Below are 22500 nucleotides of genomic sequence, written 5' to 3'. Positions count from 1 at the left end.
TCATTGTAAAACAAAACATTAGAAGGAAAAAAAATAGTAATAATGATATATATATCAGACAGACAGACAGAGAGAGAGAGAGAGAGAGAGAGAGAGAGAGAGAGAGTATCTCAAACGCGAGATCGTACTCACTCAACATACAATCCTCGTCCCTAACCACTCCACGTACACATCCACTCCTCACCCTGTCCACCCCACCCCATGCCACTCCACTCTACTACACGACACGACACGACACGACACGACACGACACGACACTACACTACACTACACTACACTGCACTGCACTACACCACACTCCACTCCACTCCACTACACTACACTACACATCCAGTCCACTACCCTACACTACACCACACTCCACATCGACCACAATCCACTCCACTCCACTCCACTGCACTACATTACACTCCACTCCACAACACTACACTACACTGCATTACATTACACTCCACTCCACAACACTACACTACACTGCATTACATTACACTCCACTCCACTACACTACACTACAGTGCACTACACTACACTGCACTGCACTACATTACACTCCACTGCACTACATTACACTCCACTCCACAACACTACACTACACTGCACTACATTACACTCCACTCCACAACACTACACTACACTGCATTACATTACACTCCACTCCACAACACTACACTACACTGCACTACATTACACTCCACTCCACTACACTACAGTACACTACACTACACGGCACTGCACTACATTACACTCCACTCCACTACACTACACTATGCTACACAACATTAAACTATACTACACACCCTCTACACTACACCGCACTACACTAGATTAAACTACGCCACACTGCACTACACATCCAATCGAATCCACTACACTACACTCCGCTCCACTACACTCCACAACGCATCCCCCACACTATCCGCTCCATCCTCACACACCAACAACTTCCCACCACCCACCCACAATCGCCCACATCCCACACTCTACCACCCACACCCCACACCCACCCACCCCACCCCACACATCCAAACACCCACACACCGACACACCCACCAGTGCAGCTGGGCAGCTCCCCAAAGGCCAGGGCAGGCGGCTGGAGCCAGGGCTTGTACATCCACTCCACATCCACATAAACATCCACACTTCATCCACTCCACCTAGGCATCCACTCCATATTCATTCTACATAAACATCCACTCCACATAAACATCCACTCCACGTCCACTCCACATAAACAACCACTCCACATCAATATCCACACTTCATCCACTCCACCTAAACATCCACTCCATATCCATTCTACATAAACATCCACTCTACAAAAACATCCACTCCACATAAACATCCACTCCACGTCCACCCCACATAAACAGCCACTCCACATCAACATCCACACTTCATCCACTCCACATCAACATCCACACTTCATCCACTCCACCTAAACATCCACTCCACATCCACTCTACAAAAACATCCACTCCACATAAACATCCACTCCACGTCCACTCCACATCAACATCCACTCCGCATAAACATCCACACTTCATTCATTCTACATAAACATCCACTCCAAATAAACATGCACTCCTCATCCACTCCACGTCCACTCCACATCAACATCCACTCCACATCAACATCCACACTTCATCCACTCCACCTAAACATCCACTCCACGTCCACTCCACATAAACATCCACTCCACATCAACATCCACACTTCATCCACTCCACATCAACATCCACTCCAAATAAACATGCACTCATCCACTCCACATCCACTCTACATAAACATCCACTACACTACACACTACACAACATTACACTACACTACACTACACTACATATCCACTACACTACACTACACTACATTAAACTCCACTACACTACACTATACTACACACTACACTACACTACACTACTCTACACTACACTACATACCCTCTACACTACACTGCACTACACTACATTAAACCACACTACACTCCACTACACATCCACTCCACTCCACTACACTGCGCCACACTGCACATCCACTCAACACTCAACTCAACACCACCGTGACATCACACGACACTACACCCCACTCCACCACACTATTCACCCCACCCCCTCCATCACACACCAACACCACCACCACCACCCACACCTCACACACTCCCCACACCCACCCACACACCCACACACCATCACCACCACCCACCACCCACACCCACACCCACCAGTGAAGCTGGGCAGCTCGCCAAAGGCCAGGGCAGGCTGCTGGAGCCACGGCTTGTAGGTCTCCTTGTTGGTTGTGCGAGCGTCGATGGGCACCGAGGGCACCCTCAGGGTGTCCTTCTTGCAGGGGGCGGAGCTCGGAACAGCCGCCCCGCCGCCCGCAGTGGACAGGTGCTTGGGGATGTACTCCTGGGCGTAAAAGGTCTTCGTCTCCATGGGCACGTGCGGGGGCTCGTACTGCTCCTCCTGTGTGTGTGTGTGTTTGGTTTTTTTGGGGGGAAGGAGGGGTCGGGAGAGGTGGGTGGGTGTATGGTGGTGGTGAGTGTATGGTGGTGGTGATGATGGGTGTATGATGGTGGTGGTGGGTGTATGGTGATGGTGGTGGGTGTATGATGGTGGTGGTGGTGGTGGGTGTATGGTGGTGGTGGTGGGTGTATGATGGTGGTGGTGGTGGTGGGTACATGGTGGTGGTGGGTGTATGGTGGTGGTGGAGGGTGTATGATGGTGGTGGTGGTGGGTGTATGGTAGTGGTGAGTGTGTGGTGGTGGTGGGTGTATGGTGGTGGTGGGTGTATGGTAGTGGTGGGTGTATGGTAGTGGTGGTGGTGGGTGTATGGTGGTGGTGAGTGTATGGTGGTGGTGGTGGGTGTATGGTGGTGGTGGGTGTATGGTAGTGGTGGTGGTGGTGGGTGTATGATGGTGGTGGTGGTGGGTGTATGGTGGTGGTGAGTGTATGGTGGTGGTGGTGGGTGTATGATGGTGGTGGTGGGTGTATGGTAGTGGTGAGTGTATGGTGGTGGTGGTGAGTGTATGGTGGTGGTGGTGGGTGTATGGTAGTGGTGGTGGTGGTGGGTGTATGACGGTGGTGGTGGTGGGTGTATGGTAGTGGTGAGTGTGTGGTGGTGGTGGTAGGTGGGTGGTGGTGGTGGAGGGTGTATGGTAGTGGTGAGTGTATGGTGGTGGTGGTGGTGGTGGTGGGTGTATCGTGGTGGTGGTAGGTGTAAGGTGGTGGTGGTGGATGTAAGGTGGTGGTGAGTGTATGGTGGTGGTGGTGGGTGTATGGTGGTGGTGAGTGTATGGTGGTGGTGGTGGGTGTATGGTGGTGGTGGTGGTGAGTGTATGGTGGTGGTGGGTGCATGGTGGTGGTGAGTGTATGGTGGTGGTGGGTGTATGGTGGTGGTGGTGGTGAGTGTATGGTGGTGGTGGGTGTATGGTGGTGGTGGTGGTGGGTGTATCGTGGTGGTGGTGAGTGTATGGTGGTGGTGGTGGTGGATGTAAGGTGGTGGTGAGTGTATGGTGGTGGTGGTGGGTGTATGGTGGTGGTGAGTGTATGGTGGTGGTGGTGGGTGTATGGTGGTGGTGGTGGTGAGTGTATGGTGGTGGTGGGTGCATGGTGGTGGTGAGTGTATGGTGGTGGTGGGTGTATGGTGGTGGTGGTGGTGAGTGTATGGTGGTGGTGTGTGTATGGTGGTGGTGGTGGTGAGTGTATGGTGGTGGTGGTGAGTGTATGGTGGTGGTGGTGGTGGATGTATGGTGGTGGTGGGTGTATGGTGGTGGTGGTGGGTGTATGTTGGTGTTGGGTGTATGGTGGTGGTGGTGGTGGGTGTATGGTGGTGGTGGTAGGTGGGTGGTGGTGGTGGTGGGTGTAAGGTGGTGGTGGTGGGTGTATGGTGGTGGTGGTGGGTGTATGGTGGTGGTGGGTGTAAGGTGGTGGTGGGTGTATGGTGGTGGTGGGTGTATGGTGGTGGTGGGTGTATGGTGGTGGTGGGTGTAAAGTGGTGGTGGTGGGCAGTATGGTGGTGGTGGGTGTAAGGAGGTGGTGGTGGGTGGTGGTGGGTGGATGGGTGGGTGGGTGGGTGTATAGTGGTGGTAGGTGGTGGTGTGTGGGTGTGTGGGTGTATGTGGTGGGTAGTAGTAATGGTGGTAGTGGTGGTGGTGGTGGTGGTGGAAGAGGGAGAGAGAGGAAAATAATTTGGAACTGGTTTATTCACTGTAAATTGCCATAGCTTCCAAAAAGTGAAGGTGTGTGTGTGTGTGTGTGTGTGTGTGTGTGTGTGTTCTTATCAGAAGCAAGATTCAGCTTCACTACCCTAAATGCCAATATATATATATATATATATATATATATATATTCAACAATCAACTGACTCATATTTGTTTCTATATGTCGATCTAATTCATCATTTTATAGTATGTTCAGTCTTTCGGATACGGTCCTGAATAAATCCAATAATCAGTGACAAAAAACAGAAACGAATAAACAAATCTCTCTCTCTCTCTCTCTCTCTCTCTCTCTCTCTCTGTGTGTGTGTGTGTGTGTGTGTGTGTGTGTGTGTGTGTGTGTCTATTTATATATATATATATATCATACTCCATCGATCCATCCCCTTATCATTGTGTATATATATGATAAATTTATATACAGAGAGAGAGACAAATTCTTTATTCCTTATTATCGAGGATAATAGATGAAGCACTGGCGCGATTTTTTCCATTCAGTCCCCGCCCTGAAACAGGGTCTACACTACACAATACTACATTATATATGTCACTGCATGCAATCCGAGAGAGAGAGAGAGAGAGAGAGAGAGAGAGAGAGACCTATGTATACCTATGCGCCATCACAAATTAATGTATTTTGAACACTTTTAGTCAGTGATCAGTAATGGTCAGGTATCGGTCAAAAACCTGCCGATTCATCATGATAATGCACATGCATGACAACGCAATCTGAACACTGTTGGGGGGAATGGGTCAGCAGTGGTCAGCAATGGCCACACAATAATGGTCAGTAGCGAAAACCTGCCAAAAGAAGGACCAGGACCTAACAAGGCAATGCACATGCCAAAATATGCACAGGGTGTATTAGAATACATGATTAACTCACTCACTACGGCCAGTCCTCTCTTCTTCTCTACACAGATCCCTCGGATGTCCAGTGGGTGTCTGAATGACCCAACCTTTAGCTTCCGTCGTCAGAATTGTGGTATTCTTTGTCAACATTCACCTCTTCAGTATGAGAGCCTTCCACTTGCAATATTTTGATGGTGGTAATTGGGGTGAAACGCTGTTAACGTCTTCTCTTTCGCCGTTCGTATGGAGAGAGTTAAAGCAAGCAGAAACGCTCGAGTGCATACAGAAGGACGAATTGGGAAAGATATTTGGATAATGTCGATAGGGGGGCCGAAACAGCATGTGGGGGACGTCCAAGAAGTCCCCTAGGGGTGGTGGTGTGTGTCCATCGAGATCGATGATGACCATCGTTGTCATCCAGCTGGGGGATGGGGGCAGGGTGATGGTGGTGGGGGGGGGGAGGATGCTCATGAATCTATCTGTGAGTGCGCAGATGGCTGAATAGTCCAATCTGCGCACGAAATGTTCGCTGACAGTTGGGGCAGACAAAGACAGGCATATCATTGCCAGGGAGCTTGTTTGCCCGTGACTTTCTGGCCTGCCTCTTCTGAACAGCTGCAGCAGTCCTGTTGGCCTCGCACAACTTGGCGCCTTTGTGCACAGCAGCGCGCCATTTGTCACGGTCCACTGCAGATTCCTCCCAGGAGTCAGGGTTGATATCAAACGCTTTCAGAGAGACTTTCAGAGTATCTCTGAAGCGCTTCCTCTGACCTCCGTGTGATCTCTTCCCTCGGGGTACAGTTTCGGACACTGACTAGTCCCTGCGGGGGAGAGGGGGGGGGGGTGCGGCAGGGGGGAGGGGACGATTTAGGACACTGATACGTCCCCAGGGGTACCAACGGAAAAGGGGGGGGGGGAGTGGAGGGACGATTTGGGACGTTACACCGGTAAATTGGGAGGAAGTGGGTATTGTCCTTTGCAAAAGCGTCTTCTCTCTTTCATAATGTATGTATGTATGTATGCGCGCGTTGCCTGTCTTGTCACACACACACACACACACACACACACACACACACACACACACACACACACACACACACACACACACACACACACACACACACACTGACATTTTGTACAGATGCATATGTGGAGAACATATTATTTCTAGCAACCACGTTAATATTTGAATGTCAGAATCTAAAATGCTGTTGTTTTTTCCAGACTTCACCGAAAGTTCTTTTGAATGTGTTATTAACAATTCCAATATGTTATTTGTTATTGCAGAAGGTTTGCTGCGTAGTCCTATCGGACATTTGTTATAGTCGTTATAGTTGTTTGATGTTGGCGTTTATAACGTTTCCATTTTTCCCTAGCGTTTTCTCTCCCTATCCCCCCTCCACACACACACACACACACACACACACACACACACACACACACACACACACACACACACACACACACACACACACACACACACACACACACACACACACTTCCTCACCCTCCCACAACCCCTACCACCTCAGGTGGGTTTTGGGTTTTTTTTTTGTTGTTGTTGTTGTTGTTGTTTTTGGGGGGAAGGTGGAGGGGGGGCGGGAGGGTTGTCTGTTTGTTTTTTGTTGTTGTTTTGGGGGGTCTTTTTTTCGTCTAATATCACTTCAAGTGGAAAGACGTTAAACTGGAGACAACACACACACACACACACACACACACACACACACACACACACACACACACACACACACACACACACACACACGCACGTCATTCTTTGGAGAGATTTTTTTTTTAATCGTAATTAATGCCCAACCAAAACTCACGTGCACAATAGGCTTCACGCGCTCCACGTGACCCAGGTTTTTGAACTCTGACCGTTGATTGGTCTCGAAGGTCATTGGAGCAGGGTTGGGGTTACGAGGGGTGGGTGGGGGTCGTTTAGATGAACGAGGGCGGGGTGAGTTCTTGGCCTTGAACGTGGACTGGTAGTCGGTTTCCGGCATCGGAGCCCTAGGCCCTGGCTTGTAGGTCGCCAGGGTGTGCATGCGTTTGTGACGCCTGTAACATTGATGATAGACATAAGACGGTTTCAAGGTTAGTTTCAGTAGCTCAAGGAGGCGTCACTGCGTTTGGACAAAACCATATACGCTACACCACATCTGCCAAGCAGATGCCTGACCAGCAGCGTAATCCAACGCGCTTAGTCAGGCCTTGAGAAAAATAAATAAATAAAATAAGCTTACATAAATAAATAATTAATTAAATAAATAAATAAATAATAATTATAATATAGAAAAAAGGTAGTAGTAATAATAATACTAATAATACTAATAAAATAATAATAATAATAAATAAATAAATAAGACAACAATGATGATAAAATAAGCAAATAAATGTAAAACATGAAGACACACATTCACACATACATCCACACATGCATAACAGATATGCACCAAACATGCAGTTTCACAGATATGAAAGCACAGTCAAATACATATAAACGTACATGAGCTCCAACACACACACACACACACCACACCACACATTACCCTGCACCTCCTCAACCCCCCTCCTCCACACACTCATTTCTAGTTTACGTATCGGAGCTTCCACGACACACACACACACACACACACACACACACACACACACACACACTCACAGAGATGAACACTTACTTGTACAAGCACACACACATACGCCCATATCTCCCACCCCCAACCCCACACACATATATACAAAGATGTATATATATATATACATTCCAATATCCTGTTGCTCCCACAGTGTAGGCATGCATACACTCACATACCTCATCCTCTACCCCACCTCCCCTCACACACACACACACACACACACACACACACACACACACACACACACACACGTGCACAGACCTCTCCTGACACTTGTGTACACTTACACTCTCGCGCATGCACAAACGCACTCAAAAGCACAGACCCACACATACACACAAACACACACATACACACGCACAGAGGCTGCCACTGATTGGCCGCAAGAGGGATGGGAAAAGATCTCTGATGCCAAGAACGTGGCGTCTAGTGTGTTGCTCAGTCTATTGTATTTGGAAAAGCCCACAGAGACTCTGTTCCGTTTTGAAGAAATTTGCGCAATGTTGGTTTGGAAATGATGCCGGTATTTGTTTGATTTGCAAAGCATCGTGCTCTACCTTTCATGGTAGACTTGCGGCCGCTCCCTCTCTCTGCTTTTATTTCTTTGAGGCGATCGATGGTGTGATGGCCTTGTACCTGTTCTTTTTGATATTCTTTGACTTTTCTGAGGATTTCCGATTTTCCTAGATGTAGGCCGCTCGTTGGTGTTGCGTTGCATAAGACAAAGAATGCGAAGAAGAAGGGGGAGGAGGAGGAAGGGGATAAGAGGAGGTGTAGGAAAAAGAGAAGGAGGAGGAGGAGGATAAAGAGAAGGGTATGAGAAGGGGAGGAGGAGGAGGAGAAAAGAGAAGGAGGATGAGAGGAGGGGGGAAAAGAGAAGAAGGAGGAGGATAAGAGGAGGGAGGAAGAGGATAAAGAGAAGGGGAGGATAAGAAGGAGGAGGAGAAAAGAGAGAAGGAGGAGGAGAGGAGGAGGAGAAAGAAAGAATAAGGAGGAGGAGAGAAGGAGGAGGTTAAGAGGAGGAGGAGGAAAGAGAGAAGGAGGAGGAGGGAGAAGGAGGAGGAGAAAAGAGAGGAGAAGGAGGAGGAGAGAGAAGGAGAATAAGAAGAAGGAGGAGGAGGGTATGATAAGAGGAGGAGGAGGAAAAAGAGAAGAAGGAGGAGGAGGAGAGGAGGAGGAGGGAGAAGAAGAAGGAGGGGGGATAAGAGAAGGAGGAGGAAAAAGAGAAGGAGGAGGAGAGGAGGAGGAGCAGAAGAAGGGGGGGCGGAGGATAAAGAGAAGAAGAGGAAGAAGAAGAAAAAGAGGAGGAGGCGAGAAGGAAAAAGGATAGAAGAGAAGGAGGATCAGGAGGGGGTTGGGGGGGGGGTTGTTTTGTTTTGTTTTGTTTTGTTTTGAAAGTCTTTTTACGTATAGCTTTCTGGCATGATTTTATAAACTGATGATGAAATATGTTATTTCCATATGACATTAGTATTTTACCTTTATTGTTAAAAGTCTTTTTACGTATAGCTTTCTGACAAAATGTTATATTATATTTCCATGACATTGTATGCATGTGCCTCTAAAGTGTGTACTTAATGTTTATTTTGTGAGTATAGTTATTACTGTGCGGGATCACATAACCTTTTACCTTTTTTTAAAAATAAAAATCATGTTGACTTTACTGACTTCACAAAAACACTCACACACACACGCGTGTATGAGCGCGCGCGTACACACACACACACACACACACACACACACACACACACACACACACACACACACACACACACACACATACACAAGCGTGCACGTAAGTACGGATATATACACAGACACACACAAATACAGACTCACAGACACACAGACACAGACTCACAGACACAGGCAGACACAGACAGTCACAGACACAGACACAGACTCACGCACGCACACGCACACACACACACACACACACACACACACACACACACACACAGATACATACATATATATATATATATATACAAACACACACACACACACACACACACACACACACACACACACACACACACACACACACACACACACACACACACACACACACACACACACACCACGTGGATCTGAACCTCAAACACAGAAAATAAATGTGTAAACTTATAACTGAACTCTATTCGTCCACTTACCCACAGTCACACAATGCACTGATCGATATATCATCAGGAAAATCTTCAGCGAAAATATCCGCTTCGGAAAACTGACAGGCAGCCATATCTTTGGTACTGGCAACTCTCTTCAAACTACCACTTCCTCTCGTAGTCACAAAACCGTGTTGGTCGTTTCCTCGCGCTAACTCACTCAGTTATTTGCACTCCACACATTCATATCCCGGTCGATTTTTTTGTGACTGGCAAGAAAGGAGGGTTGTCGCGATTGTTAGGCCTCCATTACGCAGCGAAAGTGTCAGGTGCGCGTTTAATTGAATCTACACAAAACACCCTGTAACCCCCCCACAACTGCTTTTCCTGAGCACAAGAGAACTCGCTTCACTTGGTAACGAGTCCGTGGTAACGGCTGTTCTGTTCACCTCCCACGTGCAAGGGAAAAAAAGTTTATCACTTGGTGAAGTTTTAAAGAATTTAACGTCGAAGATGTAAAATGAAATATTTTCGTTTGTTGTGGTTTGAAAACGAACATTTCACTTGCGATTTTTAGATTAATTGTACGAAAATATGCACGATTCCTTCTAGCTCATGTGGCCCTCACGTGATGTGACAAAATGGCGTCGATCGACATCCGTCTGAAGAAAGTGAACAAAGTCTACAAGGAAGGGGTCAGTTTCTTGCGATGATAGGCTACTTGAACTTACAAAAGCACCTCAGTATTTTAATGTATTATTTTGCATCATATAAAAATAATAATAAGGACCACAGTGTGCGAGCTTATATAATTTTTCGGTTATATTTGCCGCAGGAGGCGTGGCATCTTTTGTAGATGCAACAGTGTTAAAAACCGAGCCTCAAAAGCAATGCGAAAAGAAACGTCGGACCTCCAAACTGTTCCAGATCAGTACTAAAAGTAACTTGGAATCATCTAAGTCCGTTCCAAAGCAATGCAAAAAAGAAGCGTCGAAGCACCAAAGTCTGTTCGAAAGTAGTGCAAAAAGTAACTCGAACTTTCGAAGTCTGTTCCAATCGCTTAACTTTTCATTTCGGTCACTAAAGGACCACTTGCTATGGAACTGGTGACAGTCAGAACTGTGCTAGTTTGGGACCACTTGCCTAAGGTGGTTGGAATGGTCTAACTGGAGATATGAAAATGTGCAAGTGTAGCATGCTCTTGTGCTCTGTGCATGTGTGTGTGTGCGTGTGATTCTGTGTGTGTGTGTGTGGAATATCTTTGTGTATTGCATTTTTTAAGGTGAGGGGTAAAATGTTGCACAGCATCAATGGGAAGAGGTTGTCTATGTGTGCATGAAAATGTGCATGCATACACATCTACTAATAAAAGTAGACATTTTATGGTACCAGCGTCAGTTACTTCTTGACTTTTACTTAGGACAGAATGGAACTCCTGTCAATGAAATGCATGACTTCTCTCCATGATATGCAGAAGGTAGGTAAGTAGCAAGAACATTAATGTAGCAACAGAGGCAATAGGACTGAAGGAAAAATTCCTGTCAGTGAAATGCCTGACAACTGTTGACAACAACTGTGCAATGATCATGATGTGTATTACTAGTATAAACAAATCAAAACAATCGACCCTCGGACAACGCAAATGTCCGCCATGGTGGAAGCACGACACAGGATCAGTTTCGCTGATTACGGTAGGCAGTTCTCGGAACGAATACACACTCGCACTCGTGTGAAAAGTGAAAAGTGACAAATTTTGGCCTGCTGCCGGCTTTCCCTCAGCCTTTGTTAGCGGGTGCCGGTACCTAGTATTAGGTAAGTAACAACAGCATCAGTAACAAACTGACATTTTTATAATGGAAATGAATTATTCCAAACAAATCCCTGGAAACTGTGCCATGCCATGCATAAGTTGAATAGCAACAGCGTCAGTAACAATGCTGGCTTCTTTTAGAATTGAAACAAATTCCAGTCAGTGAAACTCCTAATGATTGCACCATGACATGTGCTTTAGGTAAGTGATAACAGAATCAGTGGCATAAAGATGTTTGAAAACAAGAGAACGCTGGCCATTAAGGAGAAGCGTGAGCGAAGGAAGCCAGGGCTCAACTTCTAGAGACGTTTTCCCCTTTGCAACACCTGTGGGAAGTGCTGCGCATCCAGAATCGGCCATATGAGGACACATACCAACAGATAAGCCTGCCTGCCTACTCATCCGTCGGTCCAACGGGAGACTTCATCAACAGGATTAGTAACATGTTCATGCTGACTTTGCTTAGAATTGAAACAAACTCCTGTTGAAAAAAAAAACGCCTGACGACTGTGCTATGATGATGTACAGTAGGTGGATAATAATAATAATAATGGATACTTATATAGCACACTATCCAGAAATCTGCTCTAGGTGCTTTACAAAAACGCTTGTTAACATAAAACATCATATCTATGTTACATACACACACCAAAATGTGACTACACACACACACACACACACACACACACACACACACACACACACATGCACACACACACACACGCTGCATACATACATTTTAACATACATGTGTATCTAACAGCTACCCTAACACATACGCACACATAGGCAGGCACAAACTTACATAAACACACGCACAGGCACACACAATACACATTCATATACATGCATGTAGTTATGTACACATACATATGTATACACACATAGTCAAGCACAGCTACAGTAACTGTCTGAAATCATTATTTTGGAATTGAAACAAATTTCTTTTGACGAAACACCTGACAAATGTGCCATGATGTGCACAAGGTGAGTAGCAACAGAGTCAGTATGACTGAAGGAAAAATTGATGAAACGTCTGACGACTGGGCCATGATGATGCGTATAAAGTATTTAACAACAGCATCAGTAGTATGCTGACTTCTTTTAGAATCGAAACAAATTCTGTTCATGTTACACATGATGACTGAACCATAATGATGTCTATAAGGTAATTAACAACAGCATCAGTAGTATGCTGGCTTCTTTTAGAATGGAAACAAGTTCCCATCAATGTTACACATGTATGCATTTTGTATTGTATTACTCTTTTTTGTCACAACAGATTTCTCTGTGTGAAATTCAGGCTGCTCTCCCCATGGAGAGCGCGTCGCTACACTTAGAGCGCCACCCTTTTTTTGTACTTTTTCCTGCTTGCAGTTTTTTATGTTTTCCAATCTTCTTCTTCTTCTTCTTCTTCTGCGTTCACTCGTATGCACACGAGTGGGCTTTTACGTGTATGACCGTTTTTACCCCACCATGTAGGCAGCCATACTCCGTTTTCGGGGGTGTGCATGCTGGGTATGTTCTTGTTTCCATAACCCACCGTACGCTGACATGGATTACAGGATCTTTAACGTGCGTATTTGATCTTCTGCTTGCATATACACACGAAGGGGGTTCAGGCACTAGCAGGTCTGCACATATGTTGACCTGGGAGATCGTAAAAATCTCCACCCTTTACCCACCAGGCGCCGTCACCGTGATTCGAACCTGGGACCCTCAGATTGACAGTCTAACGCTTCAACCACTCGGCTATTGCGCCCGTCATGTTTTCCAATCAAAGTAGATTTTTTGACAGAATTTTTGCCAGGGACATCCCTTTTGTTGCCATGGGTTCTTTCACATGCGCTAAAAGCATGCTGCACATGGGACCTCAGTTTATCATCTCATCCAGTTGACTAGCGTCCAGACCACCACTCAAGGTCTAGTGGATGGAGAGAAAATTCTGACGACTCTGCCGTGGTTCGAACCAGTGTGCTCAGATTCTCTCGCTTACTAGGTGGACGCGTTTCCCTCTAGGCCGTCACTCCTTGACGACTGCAGCGTGATGATGTGCAGGAGGTGGTGGCGGGAGTGGTGGTGGTGAACAGCAAGGGGGAGTGCCAACACCAGGGGATCACGCTGACGGTGGATGGCGTCGTCAACCTGCAACTCAGCGCCAAAAGTGTGGGCGTCTTTGAGGCTTTCTACAACTCCATCAGGGTGAGGGCGCTTAGTTTCTCGTTTTCAGCATGCAGTTCTCAAGGAGGCGTCACTGAGTTCAGACAAATCCATAAATATACACTACACCACATCTGCTAGGCAGATTCCTGACCAGCAGCATAACAGACAGGCTCATATTTGCTACACCACATCTGCTAAGCAGATACCTGACCAGCAGCATAACGCAATGCGTGCTTAGTCAGGTCTAGAGTGTATGCTTATGTATTTGTATACCTATCAGATTCGATTTCTTCTACAGAATTTTGCCAAAGGACAGCACTCTTGTTGCCATGGGTTCTTTTTCAGTGTGCATAGAGTGCACGCTTATGAAATATATCTATGTACCTATCAGATTGGATATATTGTACATGATTTTGCCAGAGGACAGTGCTCATCGCCATGACTTGACCCTCAGTTCAGTTTTCCAGTCAAACTTGGGAGAAAGGGCGAGAGCAAGATTCGAACCCACACCCTCACAGACTTAATATATTGGCAGCTGAGCATCTCAGCCATTCTGCCACCTTTCTCTTTAAGGGCACTTAGCTCTGCTTTTTAGCTTTCAAACTAAGGTACACACTAAATATCTATAGACTGAAGCTATGGACACTTCATACATAAATTTCAGCCTCAGTCATATATGTGAAATGAATTACAGGATCTTTAATGTGCATATTTTGACCTTTTACATGTGCTTACACACAATGAGGGGTTCAGGCATTTAGCAGATCTGCAGATTTGTTGACCTGGGAGATTGTAAAAAAAAAAATTTTTTTAATAAAAAAAAATTCACCAAGTGCCATGACAGAGATTCAAACTCAGAACCCTCAAATATAAAAGTCCAACTCTTTTAACCACCCAGCTATTGTGCGTGTTGTGGGTATTCTTTTTGAGTGTTTGGGAAGGAATATAATACTGGCTGTGTATTGCTTCAAAATGAAATAAGAGCAAAAAACAAAAACAAAAACAAAAATAAGATAAAAGCAAAGAATGAAAAGAAAGTGTCGACCAAGATTATCTCCCTTCCCTTTAGATTTTCATGGCCACAATGGCACAAATGACTCCTGGATAAGTGGCTGGTGAGAAGCCTGCATTGCATTGCATTGCATTGTATTATATTGTATTGCATTACATGGTATTGCATTATATTGTATTGCATTACATGGTATTGCATTATTTGTATTTGTATTTCTTTATATCACAACAGATTTCTCTGTGTGAAATTTGGGCTGCTCTCCCCAGGGAGAGCGCGTCACTACACTACAGCGCCACCCATTTTTTTGTATTTTTTCCTGCGTGCAGTTTTATTTGTTTTTCCTATCGAAGTGGATTTTTCTACAGGATTTTGCCAGGAACAACCCTATTGTTGCTGTGGGTTCTTTTACGTGCACTAAGTGCATGCTGCACACGGGACCTCGGTTTATCGTCTCATCCGAATGACTAGCGTCCAGACCACCACTCAAGGTCTAGTGGAGGGGGAGAAAATATCGGCGGCTGAACCGTGATTCGAACCAGTGTGCTCAGATTCTCTCGCTTCCTAGGCGGACGCGTTACCTCTAGGCCATCACTCCACTTATATTGTGTTGTATTGAGCTGCTCTCTCGTAGGGGTGAGTGCACATACACAGTGCAGCACCACCCATATAAATTATGTATATATAATATATATATATATCTGTGATTTTCCTTGTATAGTTTTCAGCATGTTTGCTTTAGTTTTGTTTTTCTCACCCCTTCTAGCCGATCCAGTTGCTGCAGTACCCGCTTGAAGTTGCCAAGCCAGGCCGCTTGCCGTCAGGAAAAACGGAGATTCCATTTGAGGTTCCGCTAAAACCCAAAGCTGGAAAGACTCTGTATGAAACTTACCATGGGGTCTTTGTCAACATACAGGTAGGAGGGATTGTAAATTTGTGTGTGTTCAACATACCACTGTGCTTTTTGGTCTTTGTCAACATACAGGTAGGAGGGATAGTAAATTTGTGTGTGTTCAACTTACCACTGTGCTTTTTAAGCTGGAAAGACTGTATGAAACTTACCATGGGGTCTTTGTCAACATACAGGTAGGAGGGATAGTAAATTTGTGTGTGTTCAACTTACCACTGTGCTTTTTAAGCTGGTAAGACTGTATGAAACTTACCGTGGGGTCTTTGTCAATGTACAGGTTGGAGGGATAGTAAATTTGTGTGTGTTCAACTTACCACTGTGCTTTTTAAGCTGGTAAGACTGTATGAAACTTACCGTGGGGTCTTTGTCAATGTACAGGTTGGAGGGATAGTAAATTTGTGTGTGTTCAACTTACCACTGTGGTTTTTTGTTGTTGTTGTTGTTTGTTTGTTTGTTTGTTTGTTTGTTTTTGTCAATATATAGGTAGGAGGGATTGAAATTTGTTGGTATTGAATTTACCATGGTGTCTTTATCATTATTATAGGTATGTGGGACTTAAATTTCATTTGTATTCAACTTACCATTGTGTTTTTGTCAGTTATGAGGGATTGTAAGTATGTGTGTGTTCAGCTTACCACTGTGTTGATATTTGTCAGTATTTGTCAGTAGGATGGTTTGAAATGTGTTTGTATTCAACTTACCAAGATGTCTGTGTCAGTATATAGGTACGAGGGATTGAAATTTGTTTGTATTTAACTTACCTTTATGTCTTTGTCTTCTTCTTCTTCTTCTTCTGCGTTCGTGGGCTGCATCTCCCACGTTCACTCGCATGTACACGAGTGGGCTTTTACGTGCATGACCGTTTTTACCCCGCCATGTAGGCAACCATACTCCGCTTTCGGGGGTGTGCATGCTGGGTATGTTCTTGTTTCCATAACCCACCGAACGCTGACATGGATTACAGGATCTTTAACGTGCGTATTTGATCTTCTGCATGCGTTTACACACGAAGGGGGTTCAGGCACTAGCAGGTCTGCACATATGTTGACCTGGGAGATCGTAAAAATCTCCACCCTTTACCCACCAGGCGCCATCACCATGATTCGAACCCGGGACCCTCAGATTGACAGTCCAGCGCTTTAACCACTCGGCTATTGCGCCCGTCCGATGTCTTTGTCAATATGCAGGTATTTGGGATTGTAAGTTTGTGTGTGTTCAACTTATTGCTGTGTTTTTGTCAATAAATAGGTTGGAGGGATTGTGTATTCAGCTTACCTTGTTGTCTGTGTCAAGATATAGGTAAGAGGGATTGAAATTTGTTAATATTCAGCATACCATGGTGTCTGTGTCAGTATTTTGTTTTGAGAAATTGAAATTTGTTTGTATTCAACTTACCATGGTGTCTTTGTCAATGTATACAAGCTGGAGGGTTGTAAATTTGTGTGTATTGAACTTACCATGGTGTTTTTGTCAATATAGAGTTATTAGGGATTGTAAATTTGTGTGTATTGAACTTACCATGGTGTTTTTGTCAATATACAGTTATTAGGGATTGTACATTTTTGTGTATTGAACTTACCATGGTGTTTTTGTCAATATACGGGCAGAAGGGATGGAAATTTGTGTGTATTGAACTTACCATGGTGTTTCTGTCAATATACAGTTATTAGGGATTGTAAATTTGTGTGTATTGAACTCACCATGGTGTTTTTGTCAATATACGGGCAGAAGGGATGGAAATTTGTGTGTATTCAACTTACTATGGTGTCTATGTCAGTATATATATAGGTATGAGAGATTGTAGATTTGTTTACATTCAACTTTTATTTGAACTTTTGTTTTGGGGAGTGGAGGGGTTTAAACTGTTAAAAGATTGATGTGTATATATACAGGTGAAAATTATGACGGGTAAAAAATATGTATTCCTCAGACATAAATGTAGGTAATGGAAATGTATCTTTATGCTTGTTTGAAGTTGAAAACGAGTGTGGGTTTGTGGTTCTGCACAATGATGGTGATTTGAGTTGTATGGAGTGTGTGTGTGTGTGTGTGTGTGTGTGTGTGTGTGTGTGTGTGTGTGTGTGTGCTTCTATATTTGGATGTTTGTGTATGTGATGTTGTGTGTGCGTGTGTGTGGTACTTGTACATGTTTCTGTGTGTGTGTGTGTGTGTGTGTGTGTGTGTGTGTGTGTGTGTGTGGTACTTGTACAAGTTTCTGTGTGTGTGTGTGTGTGTGTGTGTGTGTGTGGTACTTGTACAAGTTTCTCTCTGTGTGTTACAGTATACGATTCGTGCTGAAATGAAGCGGTCACTGCTGAACAAGGATCTACAGAAACAGTGCGAGTTCATCATTGAATATAAGGTAAGGTGATGTTTTTTTTCTGTTCCTTTTTATTTTTCCTCTACTGGTTCTTCTTTGTGATCTTCTTCTTATTGTTCTTGATCTTGTTCTCAAAAGTTCTTCACCTTCTCGTTGTCCTTGATGATGATGCGTGCATGTAAGCTGTGTGTGTGTGTGTGTGTGTGTGTATGTGTGTGTGTGTGTGTGTGTGCTTGCATGCACAAGAGAGAGAGTGGCAAGACAGACTGGACACTCGCAGTCACAGCAGAAGCCTTCTAACTGATCATACCTCTACTGAGAAGACAGATTTCTTTTAGAATGAATTACCATGGAGATCAACAGATGAGAAGCCCTTGAGATATAAATAAGCTGAGATAAATGTTATGTTGAATGTTGGTTGTTTTGTTGTTGTTTTTTTGTCAGCCAGAAAGATGGATTATGATAACTGAAATGGACTGTTATTTTGTGAGCCCGAAGCAACATAATTTATTGTAAGTGATGCATAGGCTGTTAGTTTGAGAGCCAGATGGAACATAAATTACAATAATTGAAAATGTACTGTGATGTATATTTGTACTGTATCATAGAACAGGTGTCCCAAAATGGATTTCATCCTGAAATCAGTCAGACTTCCTATTCTCCTCCTCCTCCTCCTTCACCTCCTCTTCCTCCTCCGCTTCCACCGCCTTCTCCTCCTTCTTCTCCTACTTCTCCTCCTTTTTCTTCTCTCCTCCTGCTCCTCCAGCTCCTCCTCCTCCTCTCCCTTTTCCTACTTCTCCTCCTCCTTTTTCTTCTCCTCCTGCTCCTCCTTCTCCCCCTTCTTTTCCTACTTCTCCTCCTCCTTCTCTTTCTTCTCCTCCTCCTGCTCCTCCTCCTCCTCCTTCTCCCCCTTCTTTTCCTACTTCTCCTCCTCCTTCTCTTTCTTCTCCTCCTGCTCCTCCTCCTTCTTCACCTCCTCTTCCTGCTCCTGCTTCTCCTCCTTCTTCTCATACTTCTCCTCCTCCTTCACCTCTTCTTCCTCCTCCTTCTTCTCCTCCTCCTCCTCCTACTTCACCTCCTCTTCTCCTCCTCCTTCTACTACTTCTCCTCCTCCTGCTCCTCCTCCTGCTGCTTCTCGTTTGCCAGATGGACACCCCAGTCTATGTACACTGCAGGTCCTTCAGACGGCCATGGGGGTTGGGTAGGGTCAGTACCTCTTTTCTGAGTGACTCATGGAGGGGGCAGGGCTGCTTCAGGTGATCTGAGAAAACGGCTGAATGTTGCAGTGTGATTGCAGCGATAGCCACGTCTCCTTTACCACAGACTTAAAAAGAATTCTTAATTGCCCTTAAGGATTTTTTTAATGCCTAAGATACACCAGAATAATATGATTTAAACGGTGTTCTCACTGCGAATACCGCAGTCGATTTATCGCCCTTAAAAAAAGCATTTTAAATGTTAAATTTGTTAACGTCAGTTAAGGAGCCACGATAGCGTATTGAGTAAGACAGTTTCTTCTCTCCCGAATACGTGGGGTTTGAATCTGCCTTCAGGGCTTTTTTTTTTCTTCTTTTCTTTTTTTTTTTTTTTTAACCCAAAGCTTTATCATAACAAATACGGAACACATTTTAACGATTAGATTTTTTTTTTAAGTGTATCACAAGTGAGTCTTGAAAGCCTTGCCTCTCTTGTTCCAATTTTTATGCCAAATTTGGTGTCAACTGACAAAGTATTTGCAGAGAAAATGGCAGTGTTAAAATTTACCACGGACACACACACACACACACACACACACAGACAACCGAATACTGGGTTAAAACATAGACTCGCTTTGTTTACACAAGTGAGTCAAAAATTCCTCCCTTCTTTTGCTATCATTCAGTGAGATGATGAAAGTATCCATATTCTGTGTTCAACATTTGCTCACACTTGTGACATGTAAACGAACCCGGGAAAGCACACAGAGTTTGAAACAGATCCAAAGCCACGATAGGGCCCCTTCATCAGATTCTGTTGTCTGCATTGTGACTGCAAAGAAACTGGGTCAGAAGCCATTGCTGACACGCACTGTTCACGTGAACCAGTCACCGCGAAAATAACTTTCCTAATCACGAGCACAGCAACGCGCTCTGCATTTATTGGTCGCAGTGGAGAGTGGAAAGGTCAGATAAGATATTTTTAGCTTACAACATCATTCTGTAGATTAGGTGCCACCGTAAAAACTCAAAACTATCTCAAGCCCCGATCAGGCTCCATCGTCTGAAACAGTTATGAAACAGTAGGGTCTCGGTCGGGACCCTTCATCCGGAGTGAGTTAGATGCTCGCTCATCTGCGGACACAGTGTTTGTGAGGGTCTGGGTTCGATTCTTGCTGTCGGGCGCAATAGCCGAGTGGTTAAAGCGTTGGACTGTCAATCTGAGGGTCCCAGGTTCGAATCACGGTGACAGCGCCTGGTGGGTAAAGGGTGGTGATTTTTACGATCTCCCAGGTCAACATATGTGCAGACCTGCTAGTGCCTGAACCCCCTTCGTGTGTATATGGCAAGCAGAAGATCAAATACGCACGTTAAATATCTTGTGATCCATGTCAGCGTTCGGTGGGTTATGGGAACAAGAACATACCGAACATGCACACCCCCGAAAACGGAGTATGGCTGCCTACATGGTGGGGTAAAAACGGTCATGCACGTAAAAGCCCACTCGTGTACATACGAGTGAACGCAGAAGAAGAAGAGAAGAAGATTCCTGCTGTCACCCTTCCTCACAAATTTGACTGGAAAAATCAAACTGAGCATTCAGATGATACGATAAACCAAGGTCCTGTGCGTAACATGCACTTTGTGCACATAAAAGAACCCACGGCAACAAAAGGGTTGTTCCTGGCAAAATTCTATAGAAAAACCCACTTCGATTGGAAAAACTGCACGCAGGAAAAAATACCAAAAAAATGGGTGGCGCTCTCAGTGTAGCGACACACTCTCCCCTGGGAAGAGCAGCCCGAATTTCACACAGAGAAATCTGCTGTGATAAAAGAATGCAAATACAAAATACAAATATACACTAATTCTGCGTTGGTCGCTCAGCAAGGTGCCCCTGTCAGACTGACAACAGATCACCTGAAGCAGCCCTGTCCCCTCCATGAGGCACTCAGAAAAGAGGTACTGACCCGACCCAACCCCCATGGCCGTCTGAAGGACCTGCAGTGTAATGAAATCCACTCAAATAGGTACACAATTATATATGTTACAAACATGCAGTCAGGGCCTTGCTAACAAGTTGGGTTATGTTGCTGTGCTGTCAGGTTATCTGTCTGTTCAGCAGATGTGGTGTAGTATTGTGTTGTATTTGTATTTATTTTGTTTTTTTATCACAACAGATTTCTCTGTGTGAAATTCAGGCTGCTTTCCCCAGGGAGAGCGCGTCACTACACTACAGCGCCACGCTTTTTAGAAAAAAAAATTTTTTTCCTGCATGCAGTTTTATTTGTTTTTCCTATCGAAGTGGATTTTTCTACAGAATTTTGCCAGGAACAACCCTTTTGTTGCCGTGGGTTCTTTTACGTGCGCTATGTACGCGCTGCACATGGGACCTCGGTTTATCGTCTCATCCGAATGACTAGCGTCCAGACCCCCACTCACTCAAGGTCTAGTGGAGGGGGAGAAAATATCTGGCGGCTGAGCCGTGATTCGAACCAGAGCGCTCAGGTTCTCTCGCTTCCAAGGCGGACGCGTTACCTCTAGGTCATTACTCCACATTTGTCCACAGATTTGTCCAAACGCAGTGACGCCTTCTTCAAGAAACTGAATCTGAAGCTGTGAGGTGGAGAGCCCTCCTTCTCACAGGGATGAAAGTGATGATTATGTGGACTGTTGTTTTGTGTGTCTCAAGAGTCAGGCCCAGGAGGAAAAAGCCAAACCCAAACCTGTCGCCTTCACCATCACACCAGAAACTCTGGCTGGAGTGAAAGACGTGAGTTTGGACACTGGGTTTTGGTGTGTGTGTGTGTGTGTGTGGGTGTGGGTGTGTGTGAGTGTGTGTATGTGTGTCTGTGTGTGTGTGTGTCTGTGTATGTGTGTGTGTATGGGTGGGTGGGTGGGTGTGTGTCTGTGTATGTGTGTGTGTGTGTATGGGTGGGTGGGTGGGTTTTCTTTTCATTTTCTGTCAGTCTGTCTCAGTCTCAGTCTCTTGTCTGTCTCTGTCTCTCTAGCTCTCTGTCCCTCTCTCTGTCCCTCTCTCTGTCTGTCTGTCTGTCTGTGTGTGTGTGTGCGTCTCTGTCTCTCTCTGTGTGTGTCTCTCTCTGTCTCTCTCTCTCTCCCTTTCTCTCTCTCTCTGTCCCTCTCTCTCTCTCTCTGTCTCTGTCTCTCTCTCTCTTTCCATCTTTCCTCTCTCTTTCTCTGCCCCCCCTCTCTCTGTGTCTTTGTCTGTCTCTCTCTCTCTGTCTCTCTCTTTCCCTCTCACTCTCTCTGTTCCTCTCTCTCT

The 22500-nt window shown here is 45.2% G+C and overlaps 2 protein-coding genes across 2 annotated transcripts in view; one reads left to right on the top strand and one right to left on the bottom strand.

Moving 5' to 3' along the window:
• The window catches only part of LOC143291611 (uncharacterized), a 19552-nt gene extending 9357 nt beyond the window's left edge, over positions 1-10195 (bottom strand). The window contains exons 1-3 of the mRNA XM_076601564.1: positions 9858-10195; positions 6892-7126; positions 2216-2459 (exon numbers count right to left, since the gene is read on the bottom strand). Of these exons, the coding sequence (XP_076457679.1) occupies positions 2216-2459; positions 6892-7126; positions 9858-9943 (565 nt within the window). The 5' untranslated portion in view covers positions 9944-10195. The remainder of the gene's footprint in view (positions 1-2215; positions 2460-6891; positions 7127-9857) is intronic.
• A 239-nt stretch (positions 10196-10434) lies between these two features.
• Positions 10435-22500, top strand: part of LOC143291610 (vacuolar protein sorting-associated protein 26C-like) — an 18009-nt gene continuing 5943 nt past the window's right edge. Inside the window, exons 1-5 of the mRNA XM_076601563.1 lie at positions 10435-10504; positions 13678-13821; positions 15558-15707; positions 17983-18063; positions 21910-21990. Of these exons, the coding sequence (XP_076457678.1) occupies positions 10451-10504; positions 13678-13821; positions 15558-15707; positions 17983-18063; positions 21910-21990 (510 nt within the window). The 5' untranslated portion in view covers positions 10435-10450. The remainder of the gene's footprint in view (positions 10505-13677; positions 13822-15557; positions 15708-17982; positions 18064-21909; positions 21991-22500) is intronic.

Source organism: Babylonia areolata, chromosome 17 (genome assembly GCF_041734735.1).
Source record: "Babylonia areolata isolate BAREFJ2019XMU chromosome 17, ASM4173473v1, whole genome shotgun sequence".
NCBI classification, from domain to species: Eukaryota; Metazoa; Mollusca; class Gastropoda; order Neogastropoda; family Buccinidae; genus Babylonia; species Babylonia areolata.
The sequence above is the reverse complement of the archived record's forward strand: the minus strand, read 5'-3'. Positions and strand labels throughout refer to the sequence as shown.